The sequence below is a fragment of the Diabrotica virgifera genome, chromosome 3, assembly GCF_917563875.1.
Source record: "Diabrotica virgifera virgifera chromosome 3, PGI_DIABVI_V3a".
NCBI classification, from domain to species: Eukaryota; Metazoa; Arthropoda; class Insecta; order Coleoptera; family Chrysomelidae; genus Diabrotica; species Diabrotica virgifera.
In genome coordinates, this window is record NC_065445.1 from 100,415,638 (window position 1) to 100,428,039 (window position 12,402).

The 12,402-nt window shown below is 32.4% G+C and overlaps 1 protein-coding gene across 1 annotated transcript in view; it reads right to left on the reverse strand.

Annotated features, from left to right (window-relative positions):
* Nucleotides 1-12,402, reverse strand: part of LOC114342807 (dynein beta chain, ciliary) — a 399,165-nt gene that overhangs the window by 177,796 nt on the left and 208,967 nt on the right. Inside the window, exons 33-38 of the mRNA XM_050645369.1 lie at nucleotides 11,769-12,303; nucleotides 11,428-11,647; nucleotides 7,377-7,542; nucleotides 3,816-3,985; nucleotides 1,084-1,222; nucleotides 806-970 (exon numbers count right to left, since the gene is read on the reverse strand). Of these exons, the coding sequence (XP_050501326.1) occupies nucleotides 806-970; nucleotides 1,084-1,222; nucleotides 3,816-3,985; nucleotides 7,377-7,542; nucleotides 11,428-11,647; nucleotides 11,769-12,303 (1,395 nt within the window). The remainder of the gene's footprint in view (nucleotides 1-805; nucleotides 971-1,083; nucleotides 1,223-3,815; nucleotides 3,986-7,376; nucleotides 7,543-11,427; nucleotides 11,648-11,768; nucleotides 12,304-12,402) is intronic.

Genomic DNA, 12,402 nt, shown 5'->3' on the forward strand with positions numbered 1-12,402 from the left:
CAAGTTTCTTCATTGTAAAAAACATGAGAATTTAAGCATTTTCCGTTAATATCGTTTTTTATTTAAACAATTAATAAACAAAAAAGTTTTTATTGACTATTCGTGTATTGTTCCCGCGAATGCATATGTCTGCAAATTTTTAGTCATTTGCATTGAAGAAGAGGCAGTCAAATTAACGTCCAAAGATTTGACCCAAACGATTAAACTAAAGAAAAGCGTTTAATTAATTAATACGACAAAACGAATTCTAATGTTAATTGTAGCACAAAACGTCTCTACCGGTGGTTTTTCTAAGACTGCGATAAAAACACGATTTTTTTGAATTCGAGTTTTGGTTGAAGTTTTGTTTCGTATCGTATTGAAATTTGACACGAATAAACGCCGATTTATATAATATAAACAAATATATGAGTATTTATTGTTTATTTATGAAGCATAACGTAAACAATTAACGTAAAATGTGAAATTATGTATAGTTCATATCATTAGCTAGAATCCGTAAAAGTTTCAATTTCTACATTGTAAAAAACAAGAGAATTTAAGCATTTTCCATTAAAAATTTTTTTATTTAAACAATTAATAAACATAATTTTTTTATTGACTATTCGTGTATTGTTCTCGCGAATGCATATGTCTGCAAATTTTCATTCATTTGCATTGAAGAAAAGTCAGTCAAATTAACATCTAAGATTTGATGCAAACTATTGAAGTAAAGAAAAGCGTTTAAAAAATGGAAATTTATAAGAGGTAATATAAGTTTTGAAATTACTGTTTATGAAATAAAAATTCTATAACTTTTATTCACCTGTGGATCGATCATCAGTGGCCATCTCTCGGAATTGGACAAGATAGTTGCATTTTCTATCGACATTCGATCACTTGGTAATCCCTCATTTTGCCATTTTGCTACGATGGTATCATCGGTCAGTAAAGAAAGAGGATCTAGATCTTCTGTAAGAGGAACTTTAGGCTGAAACGAAATTTAAATCTAATTGCCTAATAGTTCTAGGTTTATGATTTGTAAAATATACTAGAACGATTAAAAATATGACATAGTAATGATTAATAATTATTGGTACTTACATCAGAGTTTCGGAGAAATGGAAGCCACATTTTATGTACTAAATCCAACCTGTATTGTTTAGTGAAACAACCTACGTAGGATATAAAAGCTGTTGTTAGTAGCACATCTCCAGGCATCATTTTACCACTTTCTATGAAACTAAAAAAATTAAATATTGAAATACTGTTTGCGTCGTTATCATCCCCTATTACAGTATAAAGGAGGTGACAAGTGATGTATAAAAGAAGCAAGTGATATGTGTGAAAGAAAGATTTCAATGAAACTGAAAACAAAATTTGCTTAAACTGTAAGAGACTATAGCTAGCATTTAATGCGGTCGTCTCCAATAGATGCTCTAGGCTGTGCATGGCGTCACGTCGCGTCGTATATAGGAAAATTGTTAGTTTTCGTTACTTTTAATAGAATTTGAAGGACAAAAACTATCTTACAATAAAAAATAGGTAAAATAGAGTAATTCTAAAACAAATTCAAATTACGGGGCGAATTGAAGTGACCACCGACTTAGCCGGTTGTCTCCAATAGACGCCGTAGGCTACGTATAGCGTGTATTGGAGACTATCGACTAAGAAACTGGATATTGGGCAGTTAATTAAGAAAGAGAAGAAAGAGAGACAACGAATACCTGTTACGAAAATGTAAACGCTTAGATTGATAAGTGGTGTGAGACAGAATCAATGTATTTTCATTAAAAAAAGGTACGAGCATATTATTAACATACATGAAACAGCGACTGTCGTAACCCAGCTTGCAAGATAACATTACTGATACGAAATTTTAATACGTATATTATACGTATAAATTTATTCGTTTCTGAAACGTAGGTAGCTCTTTGGTAGGTTTTAATGCGTATGAATTTATTCGTCTCTAACACGTGGCCTTTTGGTATGTATAGACACGTATAAGATCTCGTTTGAGATTGCAGCGCCATCGCGTATTTATTTCGAACCTTTCATTAATACAATACCTAACCTTACATTTCCGTGATTAAAATCGTGTTAGTTTTTATGGAGTTATGTCAAAAAATCTATTGTTGTGTGCCGCAATGTGATTCTTGGATAAAGCGTACCTAATATGTAGTAATTTATCGTTTCATTATTTCCCTGAATAGGACAAACAAAATATAATTCTATTTAATGACAGTTTAGTTGAAAAACGAAATGTATGGAAATACATATCTTCTAAAAATGGGGAAGCAGCCTAGTCCTTATATGAAAGTGTGCATGCAGTTTACGAATGAAGATTACTTCAAGGGTATGTTTATGTATTGTAATATAAAGTAGCTATTAATAATTTTGTCTCTTTCTCTCACATAAAAGTCAATGTATAATAAATGTTTATTTCAAATATTTAATAAATGTGTCAGCATCATGTATGTGGTTTTATTTACACAATAATTTTAAGTCCTATTTATAAATATCATTTATACCGAAAATTCTCCTAAAAGTAACGTTTTTGTGACGTTAAAAGGTTACGTAGAAATAGGGAGTTTTTGTGCACACAAATACGTAAACGTAACCCATCTTTTTGACATATACGCTTGCGCATTAATGATTGAACTCCCGTATCTCGATGCGTATTACCTAAAGTAGCGCTCTGATACGTACGTGAGAACGCATCCCTATCGAGACGAAAGTCACCGAATGCACACGAGGATCTTGCCCGATTGGCGATTACCTACCAATGGCTACCAAATGAACATTTCATCAGCGTACTACCAGTACCCGTTTATAAATATTTAAGGTTATATTGGTTATTGGTTTAGTCTATTTGAGTAAAATTATTCTGTGTTTGTAATTGGAAATTGGAACTTCATAATAGATTTAAAATTTTATTGTTTTCAAGTTGTCTATTAATAAAGCAAAACAAACAAATCTTGTATTAATTTAAGAAATACAGTGATCACCACAATTAATAACTTGATAAATAAATGAGCTAATTTCTGTAAAATTTTCAAATAAATATGAACAAACTATTTACATTATACTGGAATTCTGATGTAGGTACAATAATTTACAATTAAAAAGTAAGTATAAACAAAAAATAAAAAAATACTAACCTAAGGAAAAATAATATTTTTATATTTAAATAGAAGCAATAAAAACCATACAATTTCATCATTCATTTATCTTTTTTTACATTTGTATATTAATTGTATATTGTGTGAACATTGTTTTATTTTTTTAATGTCAACGGAATTTAAAAATTACTTTACGATTTGCTTTACGTTACGTTAAGGCAGTCACAAAAACTACCTATTTTAACGTTCATCCTCTACGACACGTTAGTGGCTTTACGTATACGGAGATGCGTATGTTACGTAGCAACAAAAACTCCCTAATAACGTAAAATTGTTACGTAACATCGCTGTGACTTTTATACGTATATTTTAGATTAAATTTGATGAAACTTTTGACGTAACTTCTCCCAAAATGTTGACGTTTGTTTGACGTTATATATACGAACATTGTTAGCTGGGAAATTTTATGAATAACAGAACTTTTGAAGGTATCAAACAGCAAACAACTGTGCGTATGTACCTACATCCGATACGTTATTAGTTTAGGAACACGCCAGTGCTGACAAACCTAGAAGCTCGATACGCTCAACCATGTGGTATGAGTGGGAGGTACGACCACGTGTTTTTGTCGTAAATTTTACGATAGCGCGCCCGCTTGAAGTTTAAAGGTCTGCTAAAATTGTTTTACATAAACTCAATAAATACAATAAATACCTGTTAACTGAGTCGGCCCAGCGGACATTTTCACTTGCCAGTCCGCCTACTAATCTGTTAGCTAATTGGATAGTTGCATTAGTAGCATCAGCTTCTTGTTGACAGAGTAGTTTTTCTCGAGTAGCCGTTTCAAAATCTGCTGTTAGCTTAGCTAGCTGTTCTTCTAGTGACTACAAGAATATAAATATAAATTTCAAACTATTAGACTAAACAAGATACTCAATATATAATAAGTATTGTGTAAGTAATGGAAAAATTAACAAGTTCTGGAACATCCGTAAACTACGTCATTGAAAGGGGGAGGGGGGCTTTGCTTATTACGACGGTATACGACAAGGGGGAGGGGGCCATGAGTGCACATCCGACGTCGTTTGAAGTTCACGAATATAAAAAATATATCCTATTTTAGAATTAAAAAAAATTTGTACATATTGTTATGATCTGCTTTCTCTTACTTTTATATTAATTAGTATTTATTTAATTAATTATTCAATTGTCGCAAATCATACATAAAAAATTAAGAAAAATCTCAGGGTGCCTTTTTGTCATAAAAAAAATAAGTAAATTATCTTAGGTTATACTTATCCTTTCTCGTGGCTTCAGTATCTCTTAGTTGATCCTTATCGGGATAAAATAGGAAAAGGAAATAAATAGAAATACCATATATAAGCACATACAAATACCTTTATTATCAAAAGCAATGTTCTGAAAATTTATCAATTAAATCCTGTCGGCATAACTGTCCAAATGAAACCTTTACCATATAAATTAATCTAATTTAAACAAATATTTATCGCTTTGTTCTTTATACCATTAATAAAACAAGCTAAACAAACCAATTTAGGTATTCGCAAAACTACTTATACTTCCTATTAAATTTTTGAAATGTTGGAATCTTAATTCATATGCTTTTACGCAAAAAAAATTAACTTCTGATTATAAAGAAAATCTATCACATAAGTTATTGACTGACCTTTTTGATTCACACACAATGATGTCTCCTCTTGACCCAAACAGCTCTTCCTTGTTGATTATGTTAGGCTACCAATCAAAGCCCTCTCCGTTCTCAGCATCAATCCAGCAACATACCAGCAACTATTTCTCCAAAACACGAGCCAGGCCTCTTTTGACCAGTACTCGTTCAATGAAGTCCAAAACTCTCTCCTCTCTTTCTCACAATGATAATCTCCTGAGACCGAAGTATCTTTTTTACTTGGTGTCACAAATAATTTTAATAACTATAGTTCTTGTAACTTACTCTCTTGGACTTTACAGAATCAAAGAGGTATTTCTTCTCAATTTGATTTGTCTCTCGTTCCACTTTTCAGCTACTCTTCACTATCAAACAACCACTAGTACTTGCTTCTGAACTACTCACGAAAACTTTTGACTGCTCTTCTCGGAAACCGGTCACATAATAATCTCCTTTTCCAAACTGTCTGAACATTCAAACTTCTCTCTTCCCATTCCAAATTGCCAAGCCAATCAGAAACATTTCTCTCTTCACATTCCTCTTTTTCATTCGAAAAAACCCATGCATTCTTTCAACAAATACTTCTACTCATCATAATTACTTTTCGGGAATTCTACAAATATTCTTGGGCTTAAACAAAAGGACTTAAAATTCCAAATTTCTCTACCTTATTTTTCTAAAAACTAATAATTACAATTACCTGTGGATTTTGCCTTTTCCGTAACAAAACAATCTTTTTAAAATTATAATCCGAAATAAATTGTCTTTTCACTTCACCTTATTTACAAACGTCTTTAATTCTTCAGGGAAAAACTCATTAAGGTTAAACCCACTGCGTAAAAGCTAACTTCTAATAAATAGTTACAAATTAATATACAGGGTGTATTAAATTTATGTGCTCGCGTTATATAGAAAAAAATAAAATTTTTATTCTATCTTTGATTAACAAATTGATACACAATAATATATTATTTTTATCGCATATTTTTTATTTTGTTTTTATCACTCACAGCCTTAATAATATTGCTAGCAGTTTTATACAGACTAACAAACAATAAAACATTGTTCTATGTCTTTAAACAAACTCTTCTTTTCAGAACAACGTCTGGAAGCAATAAATATTAAACTGTTCACTTATTTACTGAATACTCAAAAATGTGTGAAGCAATTCTACAAAAATGAATAGAAATAAAATATTATTCTATTCTATTTAGTTAGTACATTGTATCTATTTATACTTAATAAAAGAAATGGCATTGGAATCAAAACAAAATACAGTAGGAAAAATGAAAGAATACCCATGAACGAACATATAAAACACGCTGTATTTTCCTGTCACCGTGTCACACAAAAAAATTGGCCAGCGCAAGTACATGTAACAATTATTAGTACATGTACTTGCACTGGACAATTTTCTTTGTGACACGGTGACAGGAAAATACAGCGTGTTTTATATGTTCGTTCATGGGTATTCTTTCATTTTTCCTACTGTAAATATTTAGATTTATATGATGCAGTTAAGAAAGCATAGGAACTCCGATAAAAGTGTTGTCTTTTGTCCCAATAAAGCTAATTATTAGTTTGTACAGTGAATTGAGAGAAAAAAGAACGCGGATAATAATGCGTTACATAGTAATACTGATTTGGATACATTCGTAAATAAACTTGGAGAGCTAACTTTAAAAAATCCAGAAATAACATTGAATTTTAAAAAAAATCTCTAAAAAGGGGGGTCATGAGTTGCAATTGCGACGTCGGTATGAGAGGGGGGTCAACTGTAAACGACGCTTTACAATGAAAGGGGGAGGGTATTAAAAACTCCAACATTTTTACGACGTAGTTTATGGACGTTCCCTTCCCATTGGAGAAAGGTATTAGACAAGGAGGACGATGTAACCCAAGGTCTTTACAGCATTTCTGGAGTATGTTTATGTATAGATAATATATCTTTAACACTTTAAATAATCTATAATGTTCTGTTAATACAAAGACACATTGCAACCCGACTTCATTAGTGCCATAACCCTGAAATAGCAAAGTTTTCAGGAGAGCAAAAACAAGGTGTTATGTGAGCTCTTCATTTTTTTTTCTCTGCAACTGCTTTATCTAATTTAACCAAATTCTTCACTCATGTTAATTATGTTTGCAGTTATCTAATGCTGGTATTCATTGACATTGCTTTACTCTGAAATTCACCCTTAAGGCGCTATTGCTAACGCAACCATATTCAAAATTCTAGAGAAGTTTTAGCTGAGTAATTTTTGTTGGCTAACAAATGAAGTATATGATATATTGAGACAATATTTAAAAATGAACGGTACTTATCACACATCCACTCTCGATCACAGCGTAACGCAACCTGTCTTGAGGCACGCTTGCTAATGCTGAGAGAGCTAAATCCGGAAATGGTAATAACGACACAGGAGCACTATGCAGATTATAAAATAACTAAATTATATGACATTATTCTACAATGAGGCAACGCTTAAAGGTGTTAGACCAAAAACAGATTTTCCACTTTTTAGGGCTATATCACTCTAAAGTCGAGGTGCGACATGTTGGATTCTTCAAGTTGGTATAATACTCACCGCGACTTTCTTTTTAATAGAATTAAGTTTGTCCTGGGCAGCTGCAAGCTCGAGATTGGCAGCAGCCAGAGCTTTCCTTTTGGGTTCAACATCGCAAAATACTTCAAAGAACTTTATTATATTTATTACCCACGCACACAAACCCGCAGCTGCTGCTGATTTAGACCTATGAATAGAAGTAAACACAATAAATAATAGAAAAATCAAGTAATAATTAATTAATTCAAAATCAATTCCATCTTCATCTTTTTAATAAAAAGATTTAAGCCCAAAAGTGCATCCAGGGTACCCAGTGCATTCATAAATTCAAATTAGGTTTTATTTAGGTATTTTTCGCAATGCCTTCTCATTCTCCCATGAATAATGCGAAGGAAACTTTTCAATATAAATCAACAAGGAAAAAGGTTTTCCTGTAGCTGGCTGTGTACCATATATCACAAAAAACTTTTAAGTAAAATCATTTATAAAAGATATATTCATTAAAATTCCCTAAAATATTAAAAAATTTCCTAAAAATATTTGTGATGTAGCCCTTTTTAGGAAATTTTAATAAATATACCTTTTTATAAAGGATTTTACTTAAAACTTTTCAATGTGTGGCACATCAGACAATCTATATTCGCCGCACCTTTTTGCCCGCTGCTTCTTTGGAAAAGCTATAAAAATAGACTTAAGCCATTCTTCAGCATAAACTTTTTTACAAAAAAACAAAAAAATCAATTAGGCGAAAATTAAGATTAATTCAGAGTATGATCTGAAAAAAAAAAGTGAAATAGTTCTATTCAACTCCTCTAACATTAAATGTTCTCTGATAATAGCATGGATGAGATCACAACTACAAGATTATTTATTAAAGTATAATTTTTTTCTTTTCTTAGATGTTACGTCTTTAGTGTCCTCCTCTACGGAGTAGAAAGTTGAAGTATTACAGAAGATGGCATAAAACGATTAGAAGCATTTGAAGTGTGGAGCTACTGACGTATGTTAAGGGTCTCATATATATGACGAACAAGGCACCGGATAACATGTAACAACGGAAGGAGGATTGTACATAATCAAGAAACCGCGAAGGATAAAAGGCATCACACAGCTGTATGCGCCACATACACAAAAAAGGTATGTTATTTTTTTTCTCTCCCAAGAGACAGGGGTATAACGATAGGCCTCTCAGCCTATCACCAGCAAGGTAACGTGAGCGCATCAACTCCAATACACTCCCTTTATACTCCCTCCACTACCATTTAGTGCCAGGTGAGGGACCGACGAAATGGTATTTAAGAAGAGAACTGATGAAGATCAGTCAGTATTGCGGCGTAAAGCTCTAGGCTCCCTGGATAACCAGTGTATTAAACCGGTAGGCCAATCAGGGTAAAGGAGCTCTGTAGTGAAGAGATGCTCCGCTCGTAATTAAACAGGATCCGTTTAACCGTGCAGTGAACAGTTGAAGCCATCTCCGATCCTGAGTTGTATGAGTGTCTGTATAGTAATTATTTATATTTTGATTTGGGAGTATTTGTACTTACACTGGATTGAAGTGTATTGACGTGCGAGAGTCTGCGTAATTGTTTCTGGTATTACATTAATTGCATTTTCTTTTGAAAGTATTATAATTCTATTTTTTTGCAGACGTCCGTCAAGGGAGCTTTCCCCGGAACGGGGCAAAGATAGAATATTTTATTTTATTATTTTAATTTTAAAATATCCTCAATACATTTATTTTATTTTAGCCTGTGTTTTATTGAGTCTGTTGTAAGGAAAGAACTACCCTTCACACACCACACAACTAGCATAACTATTCTCCAGCGACTAAGAAAAGACAAAGAAAATACACCGTAAAGAACAGAAAATTGGCTTACTTCGGCCACATTATGCGCAAAAGAGAAATTACACGGTTCAACCAAATTGAATCACTTTGGTTTAATGGAAGTTACATTAATTTGTGATCATTTAATAAAATAATATTATCGAAAAAGAAGCTAAGGAAGTTCCGTCGTTGGTAGGTGTGAACATAGGTATTAAGAAGACAAGCTTTAAGAGCCGCTTTTGGTTGAGCGTCTCATTATTATTAACTCGCCAGCATAACGAGTACGGATACTTTAAATTTTTAATTTTATGTCTTCTTCGGTTATACCACTAACGTTCAAATCCTCAATTAGCCATTTAATAGCATTTCTGCGACGATCTCGGTTTTTATAACCCTGTATTTTATAATTCCATAGTTCCATTGAACGACTCTACAAGTATCGTGCAATTCTTGTGTTTACACATTCATTTTTCGTCCAACTGCGTTAAAGATTGAACACTAAAAGTGAAAATATTGAGCATGTTCGATTCTATCAACGTCATTGAACGACAACATTCAATTACATGGAATGCTTCACTTTTATGTTTACATGGATCAATTTGGTTGCTTCATCCAAATTGAAAGACAAAAGTGAACCGTGTAATTTCGCCTTAATAATAAATACCGACTTCTACAGTTGATTTAAAAAGGCAAAATTAAAGGCAAGAGAGACCCTGGATGTACCCGTACCCAGGTAACCAAGTGACGTCAATAACGTCGAGGAAACGTCAGTTTTTGGTTGAATGTATACACGTGCTTGAACATTACGTCATATAGACGTCTTCTGTAGGTGATTTTAATTACGTAAGAGTAATGACGTTAAAATACGTTTAAACAAAATTTCATTTCAGACAGTTTAAGTCTGACGTCACAAAATTGGGAGGAGCTTAGACTTAAAGCTTATATTTGGTTAAATTGTCATAAGAAATTTCTCATTTATTGTTTACGTGCTTTGTGGCACGTAAAATAAGATTTTTCATTTTGATATTTAGTTGAAGAAACGTGTTAAGGGATTTTTATTCGTTTTTGCTCAGGTGAGCTAGTTTAATGCAGTAATGCAGTAATTCTTCTTGAAAACCTTTTGAGGTTATGTTTTTATTTGTTGTTGTGTTGATTTTCTATTAATGAACTAATTGTGTGTTACCGAGTTTAATTAAATTAATTTTTAGCCTTCTAAGATTGCTTTTGCAGTCTACGTGATTAGCTATGAGATGGTGAAGAAAAATGATGCTCATGTATACTACTGCATACAGGTAATCCCGAAAATGAGTTGTTCATGATTCTTTTTAATTTAAAGGACAGCGTTAAATAGGGCTTTTCATTCACAGTCATTTGTTTCGAGCTTCTGTCATGTGTCACATAATATTAATATATCTACGTCATACGTTATTGGTATATACAATGTTACAAACCAAAGACGTATGACGTAGATATATTAATATTATGTGACACATGACAGAAGCCCGAAACAAATGACATTCGATGAAAAGCCCTATTAAGATATGCTGGATAATTTGTTAATAAATTATTTATTCGTTTATATTTTGTTTCAGTTTTTACACGGTAAGTACATGTTGCATTGAGCGTATTGTAATTCTATGCATTTTAGAGAGTCTTCCATTTGGTTTTACTTTTAGCGTATGGGCTAAATTTAAAACAGATAAATTGAAAAATTGCAATACCAACAATGCCCATACGAATAATTATTGTGTATTTTTAAAACCATAACATGAAAAATAAATCTAAAAAACCACGTCAAAAATTACGTTTTTTAGATCACGTATTTAAAACGTGATATTCACGTGACTTTCGACGTCGAAAAAACGTGATAAAGTGACGTGGTTTGGTGATAAAAGACGTTTTGTAAACGTTATTTGGTTGCCTGGGTAGAAGTATATGGCTGGATAATCTTAGGAAATGGACTGGTCCAAAGTCAACTGATCAATTTCCAACTGTTGTGCAACATCACTAGAAGATAGGCACCTTTAGAAGAATATAGTTTTTTCATAATTTTAGTCTTTTACTCTCCTAGGATGTTCGAATCCTGACCCGGTGTAAGAAAAATAAAAAGACTTACACAGTAGTTTAAAATTCTAAATAAATCTGCTACTTAGGGTAGAATATGCAGGTGTCTGATAGGCGTATGGTGTAAACATTTACGCTATATAGGATATGTTATTGCATCAAAAACAAAATTATAGTAATCACCTCACAAATTCTGGTTCGAATTCTGCATCTTTAAGATATGGTTCAATCGCTTTTGTAACCTCAGGATGAATATTTTCTTTGTCATAATTAATAAGAGAATCAAGAAAAGTATCTACTTTTGCCATCATCAGTTTAGCAGATTTCCAACTTCTATCCTTAGGAACTTTACCGCCAGGTGACAAAAGTACCATTACAGCTGCAGTAACATTGGTTACAGCTCCTACAATTATTAAGACTATTAGTTCTGAAGACAGAATTTGAATAGAATATTTGATTGAAATTATTGTTTGTTTATTAAATCGTGTTTTAACTTACTTTTCATTCTTATTATAAAAACATACCTGGAGGAGAACCAAACGACTTTAACTCAGTTAAATTCGCTTTATTTAATGTATTTAAAGCCTCTTGAGCAGCCAGTAAAGCCGGTTCTGCTTTCAGTAGATCTTCCTCGCAGTCTTTTTGTTTTTTACTAACTTCTTCCGCTATAACTGCAACTCTTTCTTCTTCTTCGTCTGCCAAATTCTTTTCTATGGAAACCTTCTCTGTTTCTACACCAACTATTTCAATTAATCTATCCGCAGCTTCATTTTTTTCTTTAAGCTCGATCTCTTGTATTGCCAGTTTTTTCTTTAATTCGTCAACTTGAACAGACGTGCTTCTTAGTTTGTCTAAACCATTTTCTAGTCTAAGTACTTTTTGTCTAAGTTCTTCTGATTTTTGACGTAACAATTTAGAATATAGGTTGATTTGTTCTAGATAAGATTTAGGTGTTGTATAATTGTACCTTCTTTCGTTTTGCAGAAATACTTTTGAAATTGCATTTACAGAAGTATGCGCATATGCCATGAAACGCGCTGAGGAGTCATGCAAATCGACCTAAAAGTAAATATTGGAGTAAAATGTATAAATATTTGTATGTATTTTATATGCTAAATATAGGGATATTACGCAGAGCAAATAGATATAATATTTAAT